Source organism: Clupea harengus, chromosome 24 (assembly GCF_900700415.2).
Source record: "Clupea harengus chromosome 24, Ch_v2.0.2, whole genome shotgun sequence".
Taxonomy (NCBI): domain Eukaryota; kingdom Metazoa; phylum Chordata; class Actinopteri; order Clupeiformes; family Clupeidae; genus Clupea; species Clupea harengus.
The window spans coordinates 18,240,410-18,258,140 of NC_045175.1; the positions used below are offsets into that span (position 1 = coordinate 18,240,410).

The window sequence follows — 17,731 nt, forward strand, 5'->3', positions numbered from 1 at the left end:
AAACAAATGTTTCAGTGTTTGTGCAGTAATAATCCTCCGAACTATGAAAATTGAAGCAATATTGTGCCATCTTTGCTGCACACAAACTCATAGGACTCGCATACAAATACACGCACATGGAATAGTATACTTGAACAAATGCACGCACCCGATTGAAATAACTTTAAGAGGCTAGGGCACTTTAAATATGCGTTTACACATTTATTTTATTGAACGGAGTTGGTGCTCAAACTCAGTCTCACTGAATATTAGTATGTGGCATAAGATGAATTACCAACATGTTGGAGGTTTGTTGTCGTGTCTTCGTCTGGCTTGTCAGTCCGACGGCAAAGAACCTGCACTCGGGTCCGTCACACTCCTTTAATTTCATACACGCGCTATTAGCCTACTCTCCCTGCCGTATAGAGCTGGGTCCATAATCACAAACACCATAACACATTGTGGATAGGCTATATGTTATGAGTTCGTTCTTGACACTCTTTAATAATCCTGAGGCTAAGATTTCAGGCAGGTGTTTAATTATAAAAAATAAATTCTGATTCCTTCAATTCTCATCTTGCATTCATAAAGGACTGACTACTGCAATCATGCCCACTGCCAGAGTGAGATTAACAGAGGCATGTGACCAGATAGTCCACAGTAATTGGATAACTGTGCTGCATGTAGAAGGGTGACCATGATTCTGGTGGAGAATCTGATAAAGATTAAAGCTATTACTTACAGACAGAAGCAGATTAACCACTTCATTTATACTATCAGTGCATTTTGATACACTCAGCCCTAATTTCATAGGGCAATGAGCTCAGCAAACGGGTTAGTCGAGTTAGTCTTGATAATGCTGTGTCTACCAGCACCTCATGACCTTTGGACTCACTGGCGAGATACGCTGATAAGAGAGACTACATGAGTCACCATGCTGACCTGGAGTCAGCCTCTCTCCTCTGGCACTACTAGATAAACTCCCACAGACACACAGCACTGACCTCAGCACACTAGGTGGCCCCTGAGCAGCCCTGCTTTAACTTTGGGGATAGGTTTAGCCACAAGGGTCTCTGTGACCACAGGATGAACCTCAACCCTCTTCTCTACCTCTGTAATTTCTTACTTGGTACCAACAACAGGCAGGAAATCAGCAAGGATAATATTATGAAACTATTCATAATGAAGCCAAGTCTAAGAGACCATCAGATTCTGTCTTTGGTAATCTACCTTGACAATCCTCTAGACAACAGGTCTTTTGTTTAGAGCATTCGTTTAAATGCCTGACAATCCAGATCAATTATAAATTCAAATGTAGATGTATTTTTCATATTTACCCATTTCAATTTAACAACAAAACAAATAAATGCACTTACCTTGAGATCAGTGTAGCCACCTAAGACATATTCCACCTGTACAGGTTGTTAACTGTTTCAGAGTGAACTTTGTGTTTCTGTACAATCATTTATAAAAGGTTTTATAGCTTAGATAACTCAATCTCCACCAAAGTCAAAGTCAAAGTAGCTTTATTGTCAATTACTTTGCATGTTAAGACATACAAAGGAATCGAAAAAAACGTTTCCCACTCTCCCACGGTGAAACATATAAGTGCACACGCACAACAACAGATAAGACAAGACATATAGATATACATATACATATAGTTATAAACATTCAGATACATGTACAGCAGCATAAGTTTCCTTTAAAGTGAGGTTATGGTAGTGCAAAAAAAAGGCAGCAAAAAGACATCCTGTGAGATGTATTTGTTACATTGGCAGTGCAAGTATAACAGTAAGTGGTAAAGTGATAAAAGTGCAAGGGACAGTTTTGTTGCAGAGTCCTGAGTTATTGTAGGGGGGGGGGGGGGGGGGGGATTTCAGCCTCGTATCAGACTGATGGATATGGCTGGGGGGAGTGAGGGGAGAGAGTTTAGCTTCCTGACAGCTTGGTGTATAAAGCTATTTCTGAGTCTGGTGGTGCGGCAACGGAGGCTCCTATACCTTCTTCCAGAGGGTAGGAGGCTGAACAGACTGTGTGCGGGGTGGCTGGTGTCACTCGCAATCGAGGTAGCTTTCCGGGTGAGGCGGGTGGTGTATATGTCTTGCAGGGAAGGGAGTGGGAGTGGGGCACCAATGATCTTACCAGCTGTGTTCACTATGCGTTGCAGTGCTTTCCTGCTGTGTTCAGTACAGCTACTGCCCCACACAGTGATGCAGCTGGACAGGATGCTTTCAATGGTGCCCCGGTAGAATGCGTTCAGGATGGGTATGGGAGCTTTCACTCAGTCACCAGAACACCCTCCTTCAGCCTTGAGTTCATATTCATGTTACTGTGTTCAATAAAGAAACGGTAACATAGTTTAGGTTGCTGCAAGTGTTTGGGACCGAACTTTTGGGTATCCTGTTTTAGCTCAGGGTGCAGACATTGTTCAGGGTGTTAATTTATTGCATGTTCACACTCAGAGTAACACCAAACCCAGCAATCCACACAGTCACCACTGATCACTGACTGAAAAGGCTATCAAAGGGTGAATGTCACCCCAGGCTGATCTGGAGTCAGTCCCTCACCTCTAGTGTCATCAGATTAACTCCTACAGGCTGATCTGGAGTCAGTCCCTCACCTCTAGTGCCATCAGATTAACTCCTACAGGGTGATCTGGAGTCAGTCCCTCACCTCTAGTGTCATCAGATGAACTCCTACAGGCTGATCTGGAGTCACTCATCATATTCATTCATTAAGTCTCGCGGAATGAGTCTTTAAGTATTGTACTGTGGCCTTTATTGTTGCATTGATCTCAGATCTGCTGTCATAATGTGGTGTAGGTAGCATCCAACAGCAGAGCAGACAGGAGTACAGAAATGAAACGGTTCTTTAAAGAAGAAAGAACTAAGGCGCAAAAACTCAAGCTGCATAGAAAACACCAGACAATCCAGGGACCAAAACGCAGAAGGGCAGGTAAGCTGGGCAGAGTCCAAAACAGTGTCAAGACAGTGGACAACAGAGAGAGACAAAAGAGACAAACATAACATGAGAGAACCACTGCATTTCATGAACTAGCTGGATCTGTATCACCACCACTGATCTCAGATCTGCTCTGTGTATTCACACATACACACACACACACACACACACACACACACACACACACACTAACATTACACAATAACTATGCCAGGGAGAGAGAGAGGACCAGTGCATCTTTTTCAAACAAATGCAGCAAATAACTAAAGCTTAAGGAGAGCAGAATACATCATATTGTGGCTGAACAATTCTTATAACCCACATATTCAATTCACGAAATGCACGAAATATACAAAAATGCAACATCACCATTTATATAGTACTACCAAAGCAGCGGTGTATAAACAGAATTCACATATCACTTTTTCTATCACTATTTCCATAGCATCACAGCATCACACATGAGTACGAATAGGACTGGGTGACTCCTGTGTTCCTGCAGCATGGGGAGGTCATGTGATCTGGCACAGGGACACTGAGGAGTCAAGCCAAACCCAAAACCCAGGATAGAGGAACTCCGTGAATGTGGAATGGAACGTGTGTAGGTGAGTGAGTGTGTCAGAGGAGACGCTGTAGAAGGACAGAGTGCCTGCTGGCCAGTCCAGGTATACTTCTACTCTCCTGGAGCGGGAGGAGGGGGCAGGTATGGCAGTCTCCGTATGAGTAACAGAGTAACTGTTACCAGAGCAATCCAGAAGCCAGGACTTGTCATTATACACTGTACAAACCCACTGTCCACCCCCCATGCTTTTATATGCCATTGCTATCTCAGCCATACTTCCACTCCACTCAGCCTCCCAGTAGCAGCGTCCAGACTGACCCTCTCTACACAGCACCTGAGACCAGAAGTCAAATCTCTCTGGGTGGTCAGGATACGGCTGCTCCTCACTCACATATGTCACCTTTCTGTTCCCCTCAGAGAGAGAGAGAGATATCTGTATGCTGTGTTTGGGTCCAGTGTGAGCTCACAGGCATCTGCAGGTGAGAACATCCTCATCAGAATGTGGGGTAGGAAAGAGACTGTTCACTGCACCCCACCCCCCACCGACACACACACACACACACACATACAATCATACAGATACAACCAAAGACATGCTCAAACACACACCATCACACACAGATCCAACAGATGTGTGTGTGTGTGGGTGTGTGTGTGTGTGTGTGTGTGTGTGTGTGTGTGTGTGTGTGTGTGTGTGTGTGTGTGTGTGTGTGTGTGTGTGTGTGTGTGTGTGTGTGTGCTGAGATACAGGACACCTGCACTGAAACACCTCACCTTGAACACCAGCGCTGAGATACAGGACACCTGCACTGAAACACCTCACCTTGAACACAAGCGCTGAGATACAGGACACCTGCACTGAAACACCTCACCTTGAACACCAGCGCTGCAGCCATACGCCAGTGAAAGCCATGAGCAGACTAAGCTGGGGTTGTATGGATGTTGGTGTTGTATAGGCACTGTATGGGTACTGCTCCCCTCTATGGTCGGCTTATTATAGTGGTGTTTTTGGCGAACCTGTGGGCTCCAAGGGTCCATATGTATTCTCTTCGTCTTAACCAAATAAGTCAGTCGGTGTGTCATGTGTGTTCAACTCTTTTCTGATTACTGAATATTACAGATGACTGAGGATGTTTCCAGACATGCATAGCAGCTGAGGAGTGTCTGTGTTTCGACTGCAGTAAGTGCTTCATCATGTCACCGCAAGTCAGCAAAGGAGAGGAGAAGGAAATGACGAAGGCTACATCAGTTGTGCCACAATCGCACGGCCCATTTTCATTCGATTTCACACGCTCTTTGACACTGGCATTTCTCAGTGGTGAGTATGTCATTTAAATTACATTATTAATACTATTGTTTTCGAAGATGTTTTTTGAAGATGTATGAGTAATTTAGTCAAAAGTACAAAACTGTAATACAAATGCAATACTCTCAATACTTTTTGTCTTGTTTTCAGTGAAGAGTACACTATAGCGTTCTCCACAGATGGTGAGAAGGAGGGTGAGAAAGTGTAGGATCCATCACACTAGTCCTATCTAATTCATTATGCTGTGTACAGGCTACCGACCTGTCCTCCTAAATGGCATTCGGTTTATGGCACAAACACTTATGCAGCCTCTCCCCATCTTCCTACACAGGCTATTAATCAGTAACATTGATCATCTATTAATCAGTAACAATGTCAGAAACGTTTGAAACTAGACGCAGCGCAGTTCTATTTCTATTCATTCTAATTTCATCTTTTTGATCTTCGATCAGCTCTTCACACTTGTACTTGTTACATAAGCAATATACTATTTCAGCCAATCAGCATGTTCCTGCCATCCTTTTCTGTGCACCAGCCCACAGTGACAAATGCTTTTCTGTGAAAAGGGGTTTCCCAACTTTTAAAGCCTCAACTCGTACTATATTGGTCTGTAACCAAATTTAGTAGTGCTAACCCAGAAGCTTTCTAACTACCTACCTACCTACCGCAGCTGGCAGGTCCGCATGTTTCAGGAAGTGTGTGGATCGTACATGTATGTGAACGCTTTACACTGAGTTTCACCTTGGCTGTAGTTGATATTCATAACCTGAATCTCTCTGGCTTAGTGTATGTTGTTTATAGTTGCATACCATACCATATTTCCACCAGTGTAGCTACACTTTCTGTTGTGAGTTTTATGCTTAACTTAACAATTACTCCTTTAAATAAAAAAGAAGATAGAAAAATACAATTGCCAATGGCATCAGCCCAAACACTGCAAAGAAACAAAACAGGAAGTTCTAATGCATCTTGTAAATTGCAAAATGACCTTTATCTTTCATCTTGCACAATGAGCCTTTGTTTTTTTTGTGTTCAAGATGTTCCAGGTCCATACAACCAGAAAAGTTACTTTCTTTTTATCCATGCTGGTGGTTTGTTCCTCAGGTGAGAAAATCAATGATTGCGTGAGGTGCATGAGAAAAATGAAAATGAGAAAACTGCCTTGGATTTCATTTTGTCATGAAAAAGAAAAAAAAATGTCACCAATAAAAATCAAGTCCTAAGTATGTCTAGATAGTTGTCTGTGTTTCTATTCATGCTTCATGTGTGTGCAATTCCAAGTGCCTGATGGAGAAATTCTAACACCAGACCCCCCTGGCCCCAGTGGACCGCCTGGCATCCCTAGCCCAACCTGGCCCCAGTGGACCGCCTGGCATCCCTAGCCAACCTGGCCCCAGTGGACCGCCTGGCATCCCAGGCCGACCTGGCATCAGAGGAACCACCTGGCATGACTGGCATCCCTGGCAGTGATGGACCTCCTGGCCCCTCTGGACCGCCTGGCATGAGAGGACCACCTGGCATGACCGGCTCACCTGGCATGACTGGCTTCCCTGGGCCCTCTGGCCGCTCAGGATCGCCGGGCATGACTGGGATCACCTGGCCATGATGGTCCTCCTGGTCCCCCAGGAATCTGCACCCATTCTGAAGGAGGTGAGACAAGCCACTTTTGGGTAGGTAACTCCCGAACATGTATAGAACAGTGTTTTTTACATTTACATTTAATAATTTACCAGGCCACATTCGTTTCCAAAGCGACTCTGCAATTGAGGATCAACAGAGAGAGGATGCAATCATCAAATTTGACAATGACAACAAGTCATTTTTAAAATGTATTTTGGCTCTTGAATGTACTCTCCTGAAGATGATCTCTGTTTTCCCTACATACATACTCATGTATTCTGCTTACCCATCAAATCTTTAATCATGTACTCTACTTAACCATCAAATCAATACTCATGCAACTCATGTACACCATTCAAGCATCCAAAATGAAGCAAATACAGTTTATTAATATTTAATACCATATGAGCAAGATCCTAATTCATGTTCTGGAACTGATAACTCGAAGTAAGTGGCGACAGGTTCACTCAACCCCAAGTTCAGGGTTTATGCCAGGCTAGGTTAACCACGCCTTCTGGAACACCCTTCAGATGTGGTTTCTGATCACATATGATGTCTGATGTGGCAAATAAAACATGTTTCTTGCATTTTCAGCTTTTTTGGGCCATTTCAGTGAAAATGCATGTTTATGCCAATGGTAAAGAGGGCCTAACTTAATGAAGTGAGAATTAGCATTTAAGTAGCATACTATAACTACACTAAGAACTTTGTTGCTGTGTGTGTATGTGTGTGTGTGTTTGTCTACTAGATAAATATGGACTGACATTCATTGCCATGGCAGGGTGTGTTCTTGCTGTCCTGGATGCTGCTGCCTTGATTGCTGTTGTTAGTTTCCTGATGAGGAATGAGTGAGTAACAGCTGCAGCTTTTGATAAAAATGAAATGTAAAGTTTGTGTGACATGAAATTTTGTGCTGATAATTTCACATATTTGAGTGTTATAGCCAGAGTATCTGTGCAGGGGGAGGGGGCGTGGCGGCGGCGGTTACAAACATGCACGTGCGTGCAGGCACATCAGTGGGCCGCAAATTACTTTCTAGTCAGAATGGTGGTCCCTGGGACAAAACCAGTTGAAAACCCCTGCAATAGAGGATTTAGTCAGGAAATATCTAAGAACATAAATCTTCGTTTGAAAACTGTCACAATTTGTTTCTTTCTTTAGGAGAAACACAGCAGTGAGAGGCTCAGGAGTGCATTCCCAGGTGCTGCAACATAGTGTCTGTCTTCCTATTTTGAACTATTCTTTGTTGAACTAGTCAGTGGCAATGGCAGTGAACTATAACAAATATAATAACAAACTGTCATGCACTATTCTCTGTCATGTAATCTGTTTCATGTCTAAGTTCCTGCAAGTGCAGCTTTACTTCTTAGTCAGGTATTTTTGGCCTGACATGACATCTATCTCTCCAAATGTATAAACCAGACCTACACAACAGGCCAATGTTTAGGTAAATAAATAAATAAGATAGTTGCCCTCTGTTCAGGCTTCATCTTCATCAGGAACATGATAATGAAACCACACGTCCTCTTTTATTTATATTTCCCTAGAGGCCTGATATGGACCCTCCTGATGATACATACACAGCTCTGAATCTCAGAACAAGATCACCTGATTATGACAGTCTTGATGTAAGTCTTGATACATGGACGGACAAACAGGCTTTTAACAACTTAGGCATGTCATTGTATAACACTTTACACTTACACACACTGACTCTTTACATTGTTTTTTTTTCATGGTGCTAGCATTTCAGGTATCCACCAAGTGTACCTGGTCGAAGCCATCGATGAATACTGAAGCCTCTGCAAACTCCAGCTGATGTTGAACTCGCATTATTCCATAACCTTCAAATAGCAACCAACAGGGGACAGTGTTTTATAAACATAGACACTGATCCTGTGGCAGTGTGTGTGAATACGTATAAGCGTATGCATACAATGTATTTGGAGTGGGGGTGGGGGGTGATGAGGACAGATCATTAGGACAGATAATATAAGTGAGATTAAATAAGTAAGAACAAGTGAATAACATAAAGACGTAGTTAATCATGTATTCATGTTTGAAATGTCCTCATAATAACACGTGTGTGTTTAAAATGTGATTAATAGGAACAGCTCATCATTTTCACATCATGCAATTCTGTCTACTGCAGTTTCAGTGCTGTTTGTATTCTGTATATTTGCATGTTTTTAAAGCTAATGTGTGGTTGTTATGCATTATATACATCCTCATATTCATCCTGTTAAACTCTCTGTGTTTGATTATTATACAGGTTTTTTTCTAAAACATTTAAATTATAAACCCATTAAAACATTACCACATACAGCATGTAGCGATGCATTTCTTGTTGTAAACATCAATTACATTATTCAGGAATTAATAAATACATTTGGTGATGTTTCCGAGCTCAAGCCAGTAGCAGACGTAGTGACAGGAAGCAAACTAGTTGTGAAACGCACCCTGTTTTCTGACAAACACTCTGAGCGCACTGAAAACACTGATGGCTTGCCACAGAACAACACTGATGGCTTGCCACAGGACAACACTGATGGCTTGCCACAGGACAACACTGATGGCTTGCCACAGAACAACACTGATGGCTTGTCACAGAACAACACTAATGGCTTGCCACAGAACTGCTATGGAAGACCATGAGGACAGGGTGTTGCAAAAATTTGAAAGAAGAATTGCTTGCTTAGATTAAAGGTTTTAAACTATTCTGGCAAAAGGTTGTTAATATTTTAGCTCTATGGCCAATGGAATAATACTCCTCCTGAAGCAACTTCTTGATTGGCTGGAATTGTGTATGGTTCAGTTAGAACCATGTTGTTCGTTTCCCATGTACAGAGGCGGGACTGAAGGACTGAAGTTGAATTCACGTCGTTGTACCAGTAGTTCTATTGATGCAACATCCTGTCCATGACGATGAAGAGGAAGCACATTTTCCATCCAGTCATTCTGACCCAGTGGTGCCGTTAAGTCCGGTATTTTAAGCCATGCCCATGAGCTCCTAAAAACCCAGCTGTTTATAACAAAACACCTGACCCGTTGTGTAACATAGTGGAAATAATGTGGAATTAATGAGCATAAACTTGTATGTGTATGGAGTAGGGATGCTTGGTCGTATTCAACTTACCACTTTCTTTAAATCGACACACTGTACTGACCAGTTTTTACCCTTTGCTTTTACTCGACCAGTTTTTAAAAGGAAGCTGCTGAGGTGTTGCATAAGTCGTACAAGTTGATAATATCTTTTTTCATGCGTGTGTGTCTGTCTGTGTGTGTGTGTGTGTGTGTGTGTGTGTGTGTGTGTGTGTGTGTGTGTGTCTCTCTCTGTGTGTGTGTGTGTGTGTGACCCTCCTTTGGTTAAACTGAGCAAGGCCATTCTTAAGTGAAGTTACACAGTGAGCAGAAGAGTCCCTGACAGGGTAGGTGGAAAATCGAAATGTTTCATTTTACCAAAATATGAATTGTTTTACCAAAATAAGAACTGTTGTACCAAAATAAGAACTGTTTTGTCTAAGGTAAGAAATACATCATCCTAGCTGCATCAGCAAAACACAAAAGCCATGCTAACACAAGGATAGTGTTGCCTACTTGTTAATGCCATAAAATTAGGCTAGTGGTCATGCATTGTGCTGTTGTTGTCTACCAATGATTAATGATATACTCTGACTATGATGAAAATGTGTTTTTCATTTGGCTGTGTGGTAGAAAAGGACACATTTGGTCTTAGCTGCTTTGTGCTGATGACACTGATTCTGATGTGGTCCAAAGCGATTGGAACAGTCATGGACTGTTAGCTTATTTCCGTTGGTTATGCAGTTTTTAACTGTATCTGCATCTCAACTGAAAGGTCCAGGGGTTACCATGGTAGCTCACATCCTGATGTACACAGCGCTGGGGAAGCTACTTTGAAAGCATAGCTTTGCATACTACCAATTACTTCACACTGGAAGAAGTTGAACTCACAGCAAAGTTAGTGAGAAATCTTGTTTGGTTAACTACAGCTTACTTAGAAATAATAATAATAACTATCTTGTGGAAAAAAATAGGATATCAAACTGAAAATGTACATGTGATACGGAATTATAACAAAAAGTCACATGCCAGCAAAAAAATACAAAATATAAAATAAAATGTGCAGCTTCAGTTTTGTATACAAGTCAGACACCTGCCTTCCAGAAAGACCTGGGGGGTATTCGTCGTACGTAGTTCAGTGACAAACCTGGATAAGTTAACTCAGAGTAAGTGGTAAATCTCCTGATAAAAGAACCCCCATTGGTTCATTCTCCTAGCAAAACAATGTCAGAGGGCTCTTCTATTAGGAGGTTTACCACTTACTCTGAGTTCACTTATCCAGGTTTATCACTAACCACGTACAACGAATACCCCCCAGGTCTGGGTCCTGGTGGGGGTATTACACTAAGCAGCATTACTCAGTTAGCAAGGCCTACAAGTGAGTAAGTAAGGTCTTTCACGTTTCCTGCATTGTTTGTGTGTGTGGTGGCTGCGATCACTGCAAACTTGATGTCTGGGCTATATGTCACAGACATGAGAGAAATAGAAATATATATTTGTAAACATTTTAGCAACTGGATGTTATGAAAAGGGCGGAGGCTACATGTGCACAATGTAGTAACCCAATGTAGGCTATAATTACATTATGTCGATAAGATAACCGAACATAGGTTGTAAGTAGAAAGGTACCAGTTTTCTGTTGCACTCTCTCTCACTCTCGCCCTCACTCTAAACAGATAAAAAACAGAGGCAGTAAACAGCAGCTCTCTCTCCCTCTCACCCTCACTCTAAACAGATGACAAAGGCAAAGGTCTGCATCTTGCGACATCTTCCTTGTCACAGGAAACCACTGCTGTGTGTGTGTGTGTGTGTGTGTGTGTGTGTGTGTGTGTGTGTGTGTGTGTGTGTGTGTGTGTGTGTGTGTGTGTGTGTGTGTGTGTGTGTGTGTGTGTGTGTGTGAGGGAGAGAGGGAGAGAGAGAGAGAGAGAGAGAGAGGGAGGGAGAGAGAGAGGTAGAGAGAGAGAGAGGTAGAGAGAGATAGAGGGAGGGAGAGAGAGAGGTAGAGAGAGAGAGAGAGAGAGAGAGAGAGATAGAGAGAGAGAGGGGGAGAGAAAGAGAGAGAAAGATTATAGGGTTAATTGGTTTACGAGGTTATCTGTACCACTAGCAGATGTGTTGGAATTGCACTTTTTGACTTCTTGGTGACGTTACAAACAGACAAACTAAAAGTAAATAGTTCATTGTTTAAAGGGTGATTTTATTTTTTTCTTAAATATAAAGATGCCAAAACCGTACTATTGCGGTGGCCCAAAAACCGCGATACATACTGAACCGTGGGCCCACTGTACCCTGATACATACTGAACCGTGGGCCCACTGTACCGTGATACATACTGAACCAGGGGCCCACTGTACCGTGATACAATCTGTACTGTGATACATACTGAACCGTGGGCCCACTGTACCGTAATACATACTGAACCGCGGGCCCACTGTACCCTGATACATACTGAACCAGGGGGCCCACTGTACTGTGCTGCATCAGTTTCACAACGCAGCTACCAGGCACACCCAACGCAGGCGGTATGAAGAGGCCCAAGATGCTAGCGTACCAATTATCATGATAGCATTTCTTATTGAAGCTATCGAGGACATATCATGCTAACAAGCTGTGGAAGCTTTTTTTCCATTCTCGTGATGTTTCCAACCCAGACCACAAAATGAAATTAAATAGTACAAAGCCTGGGCTGCCAGTGGGAATGGCAGGTGTGTTAAACTGTTCCTCGCATGACCATATATGTTCGAAATTAAATTGAAAATGACACCAACACTAGGCGCCTATAAAAACATATTCCCCCCAGGAGTGATACATTCCTGCATACTGTTGCTTTAAGCAAACTTACCTGAAGCTGAGCAAGTAGTTGGAAGTCTCATTTTGTTTTCTGTAATATATTAACCTAATTCATTTCACTTTCTCCAAATGCCCAGTATAGAATCTGCAGTCTGTAAGAGGAGATAAGGAGAAGCATCCCTTCATTGTAATATACCCCAAAACTGCTCTGGAACTACAGGGTACTACCAGCATGTTTTACAGTGTAAGACACATATCTATGGCCATTTCCCTGCTGATTTTGCCAGGTAAGCATTTATTTGTTTCACAGTAATCAATCTCATTTGTATTGGAATTTTGGTGACAAGAATTTGATATGGTGGAGTAGGGTTAGGGTTAGTGGTGGGGTAGGGTTAGGGTTAGTGGTGGGGTCTCAGCATCACATTGTCCATTTCTCCAGGTGGACTAAAGCTTGGTTGGTTATGACTATTTATAACAGCATGTGACATCTACTTTGAAAGCCCAAGTACAAGTACTTCACATGGTCACAAGGTAAAAAACCTTGATGTACCAGGGACCCCATATTAGTCTGTTCACAGTGGTGGCCTTTTGGGCCTTTTGGGCATGTTTAAAGTTAGATACAATATTATAGAACTGGTACATGCTCTTGGTGAATGAGTGCAATTAAATACATAAATACAAAAATATTCTCACTTTACTTGCAGTGTGATACCCTTTTTCTCTTTTACAGATAAAATATTGTGTATATTTCTTGTATGTTTTGTGTCTATCTTGTATTTCAGGTGTCGTTGGTGGTCCATGGGATGTCTCCTATGCTTTGAGCTTCTGTGCTTTAAATGGGTCGTCAGTGACCATTCCCTGCACTTACAAATATCCCCAAAAACAAACTGTGAAACAAGTATGCTGGTACAAGAAAGAAAATACAGACCTGAGTCAAAGTAAACATTTTAAAGACAGAATTCAGTATCTTGGGGATACAAAGAATAACTGCACACTGAGAATTAATGGTTTGAGAGAGAGTGATGCCAAAGAAAAATATAACTTCTGGTTTAAAACAAATCAAGATAGATACACTGGGGCAGCTGTGACTCTGATTTTCACAGGTAACTTACATTTTGTCAAGCTTTGAAGGTTTATGTATCAGGTTTAGCTTCTATGAGAAATGGTGAAAAACTCCTCACCCAACCCAATTCTTACACATGCAAAAGCCTGTAAAATGGAGGAGAACTAAACCAAAGCAAAAAGCATGGGCTGTTTATACCCTTTCAGCTCTGCAGGTGAAGATACGTCCTACAACCGTGACAGAGGGACAGAGTGTGACACTGACCTGCACCACCAGCACCTGCAGTCTAAGCAGCCCCTCCTACATCTGGTACAAGAACAGCCTGCCTGTGTCAACCAAGCTCACACCGGGCAACAACACCCTCTTCTTCAGCGCAGTCCACATCGCAGATGCAGGCAGATACGTCTGTGCTGTAGAAGGTCACGAGGATCATCTATCCCGTGCAGTGACGCTCAGTGTTAGGTGTAAGTATGTGACCTTTGGAACAATGTCACAATGCTACAATGTGTAGAGATGCCATTCATTCTAAGAACACATTTATAGGGATTTTTGACCAGTATGCAGCTTTAGAATATTATATTTGTGTGTGTAAAAATTTGAATTATGGAATAATGTGTGAACAATAACAATAATGGATATAGCATAATTATATTTAAACTAATCTTTTTTACATTATTTTGTGCAGATGCACCAAGGAATACCTCAATATCAGTCACTCCCCCTGGTGGTGATATACTAGAGGGCAGTTCAGTGACTCTGACCTGTGGCAGTGATGCCAACCCACTAGTGCACAACTACACCTGGTACAGGAGGACTGGAGATGAAACCTTACAGATAGGATCGGGACAGAATTACAGCTTCGCCAGAATCCACTCTAAGTGCAGTGGACACTACTACTGTCTGGCAAAGAATGATGTTGGAAGTGACCAGTCTTTATCCCTGCTGGTGGACGTCAAATGTGAGCACATATGAGATCATCTTTGCACTCATTCAATGTGTGATCTTCAGTGTCTTAGGTTTCATTTGAACCTGTTTGACGCTGTTTATTTCAAACGTTAGATGCTCCAAGGAACATTACAGCATTGCCCAGTCCCTCCGTGACTATAATGGAAGGTGCTTCAGTGACTCTGACCTGCAACAGCGATGCCAACCCACCTGTGCACAACTACACGTGGTACAAGAAGTATAGCAGTACTGAATCCAGCCTGATTGTATCAGGACAGAAGTACAGCATCTCTCACGCCAGGCCTGTACACAGAGGCTGGTATTATTGTAAGGCAGAGAACAAAGTAGGAGCCACTGCATCTACAACTCTTCATGTACACGTGCACAGTGAGTACTGCTACATTCAGTTGTGCATTCGGTCTGGCATTAATGTTTATATCAATTTAGTTCTGTTGGCATTAACGATTATATCAATGTAGTTCTGTTGGCATTAACGTTTATATCAATTAAGTTCTGTAGAGAGTTTTCTTTTTTTAAATCAATCCAAGTTCATGAACATTTTTTTGCGCTATTAATGAGCAAAATCTTCTCTATAAGTATACAAATAGATATTTTTTTAAAGTTTTTATTTTGCCTGACATACCCAAGACATACTAGAAATGGAAATTAAACCATCCTTAGAGTTACTTAGGATGATGGAGTTCCTGTATTGTGCATCACAGGACAGAGTGCTGTATTTTGTCATGTAAAATTAAATGTTTGTTTTTGTTTTTTGTCTAGAGCCCCCACTGTGGGGGTCCATAGGAGCGCTGTTAGCACCTATACTCATCCTCATGGCTGGCACAGTGGCAGTGTGTCTCAGTGTGTGTTGGAGGTGAGTGGCCAATCAGATTACGCATTAAAAAAACACACACACATTGACACAAACACAAATATATGTACACACACACACACACTTTACCTTCAGACTTTAAATAGTTTCTGTAGCTAAAGTATGTCTTCTTTGTACGTCGCTTTGGATAAAAGCGTCTGCTAAATGACTTAATGTAAATGTAAAGTGGTAGAGCAAGGTTCTAACAGCACCACATAAAGAGGACCAAATAATGTATGTCTTTGCTCTACTGTAAGTCACTTTGGCTAAAAGAGGCTGCTAAATAAATATATGTTGACAAATGACTAGTCAGATTTTCTTATCCCAGCACTGTTGTGTTTTGTTTCTCTACGGTCATTATGTCAAGTTGTTCCGTATGTTTTTGTTCTTGTTTTTAAGAAACACGGAAACTATAGCAGCAGAAGATGACAGTATGACACACAGTGAAAAGGTAGGGTATGTGACAGAGGGAGCTGTGTGACCTGATAGGACCAATTGCTCAGATAGACTTGCCTCTATGAACATTTCTACTGCAACCGGTCACATCTCTCTCCCCCCCCTCCCCAAACATCTGTTCAGCTCTGTAGTTTTCAAGTGATGATGTATATCTATATATCTATCGATCTATATGGCACCATCACAGCATACACACATATGTTTATCTATGCATATATGTATATTTGCATCACAATACATTATAATTTGTGTTGCTGTGGCTGATGTGGTAGAGGAACTGGTAAAGAACATCACAACACAAGACCATGGGTTTGATACCCGGGGAACACATGCCGATGAAAAAAGTATATCAGCGCTGTGAGTCACTTTGGATGAAAGCATCTGCTAAGTGCGTAGATGTGATGTCATGTTTATTTCCCACCTGTACACCTATTCTCTTGCACACTAGGAAGACTCCGGTCCCATTTACTGCAACATTTCAGCAATGCCCACAGCCCCTGGCAATGCCTCTGGCGCAGACGCAGGAGATGGCGATGACGTCCAGTACGCCACTGTTCGGTTTACCCACAGCACAACACAGGATGGGACGCCGCAAGGCTGTGCGAGCGAAGATGATGTGGAGTACGCCACAGTGAACTTTTCCGTTCTCACTACTACTGATGCCCGGTAAGTACGTTCTCACTGTTGGTGCACTTTTTGGGAAATTAGTAAGTACTGCGTGGTGGGAATGTGCTGCATGAGGTACATACTGAGCCGATGTCCTGTATTCCCACCACACAGTTCCAGTGATGGGAACTTAATATGGAGAACATGCCATGCTAATTGTTAGTACACTTTTTGTATGCAGTATGTACATATGCCGTAAATATGATCTATAGTTTATTCTGAGTTGATGGCCTATATACACATAACATATATCCAGTGATTGGGAACTTGGCATGGAAAACATAAAGTGAGGTAGCTACACTTGTTTTAGGTGAATATGCTTTGTATTCTCAATTGTTCAAACATTTCTTGCGTAATTTGACAAATCAATCTCCAAAACTGTCCAGTCAGTGATATCCTGCATGTGATATTGTACACAGTGCTGCACTTTATGAAACAACTGCAGATTATCTACAGATGACAAATTCATGTGCAACTCGGATAATTATGAAAATGTGTAAACTGTGCTATTGGTTGCCCCCAGGTCTGAGGAGGAGTCTGTGATCTACAGCAACCAGCAGAATGCATACAAATGAGGACAACGGCTTAATTTCATTCGAAGTCAACGGTTAAACCAACCACCATTTTGTACTTACTTTTGTTCAGTCCAGATTGATATAGTGTAGTTAGCTTTTCAGTGTCAGTATGCTTGACTGAAGCTCAATCAGTGATCATGGCTGGAACTGTAGATGATGGGCACTAATAATCCACATCTGAAGATTTTCAATAAAAAAATAGCAAATATCTTCACATTGTGTGTAATCTTCATAGTCCATACTTTGATAAAAGTACAATTGTATCAGTCAATACATCAAAAACAAGTCTTAGAATAACAATTACAAAAACTTTAAAACACATGTATTCTATCTTGTAAGAGGCCTATAGATGCCTGCAACTGGTTGGATAAATGGGCATAGGCCTGAGAGTGGTCCTTCAAAGGGAACTAGCATGGCCACCTGCTGGTGAATGACCAATGCAACTTGGTATGAAGGACATTTAAATAAGGGAAAAAATAAAAGATCCAGCTGAGAAGGAATTTACTTTTCAGAGAAAACTTGGGTGGCTCTTAAAAGAGCCTTTGGGTAAAGTGGGGGTTTTACTAGATTTACTTGGAGCTGGTGTACTTGGTGACAGCCTTGGTTCCCTCAGACACGGCGTGCTTGGCGAGCTCGCCAGGCAGAAGCAGACGCACTGCAGTCTGGATCTCCCTCGAAGTGATGGTGGAACGCTTGTTGTAGTGAGCAAGACGGCAAGACTCACCAGCGATGCGCTCGAAGATGTCGTTCACGAAGGAATTCATGATGCCCATGGCTTTGGAGGAAATACCGGTATCGGGATGGACCTGCTTCAGGACCTTGTACACGTAGATGGCATAGCTTTCCTTCCTAG

The 17,731-nt window shown here is 42.2% G+C and overlaps 1 protein-coding gene and 1 long non-coding RNA gene across 2 annotated transcripts; both read left to right on the top strand.

Moving 5' to 3' along the window:
- Window positions 1-6,176: 6,176 nt before the first annotated feature.
- Window positions 6,177-8,247, top strand: LOC116219394. The gene is made up of 5 exons (XR_004163184.2): window positions 6,177-6,461; window positions 7,180-7,279; window positions 7,593-7,632; window positions 7,979-8,059; window positions 8,177-8,247. It is a non-coding gene; the product is annotated as an uncharacterized LOC116219394 (long non-coding RNA).
- A 4,666-nt stretch (window positions 8,248-12,913) lies between these two features.
- Window positions 12,914-17,086, top strand: LOC116219383 (B-cell receptor CD22-like). Its single transcript, XM_031562688.2, has 7 exons — window positions 12,914-13,829; window positions 14,051-14,323; window positions 14,425-14,697; window positions 15,091-15,184; window positions 15,581-15,632; window positions 16,086-16,303; window positions 16,827-17,086. Exons 1-7 carry the CDS (start codon window positions 13,502-13,504, stop codon window positions 16,876-16,878), a joined length of 1,290 nt encoding a protein of 429 aa, XP_031418548.1. The 5' UTR covers window positions 12,914-13,501; the 3' UTR covers window positions 16,879-17,086.
- Window positions 17,087-17,731: the final 645 nt, after the last annotated feature.

Excerpts from the sequence above, each read along its gene's own strand:
- LOC116219383 (XM_031562688.2), top strand. The coding sequence starts at position 13,502 with ATGCAAAAGCCTGTAAAATGGAGGAGAACTAAACCAAAGCAAAAAGCA. Across the intron at positions 15,633-16,085 it reads GTATGACACACAGTGAAAAG|GAAGACTCCGGTCCCATTTA; the intron begins GTAGGGTATGTG and ends CTTGCACACTAG. Across the intron at positions 16,304-16,826 it reads CTCACTACTACTGATGCCCG|GTCTGAGGAGGAGTCTGTGA; the intron begins GTAAGTACGTTC and ends GGTTGCCCCCAG.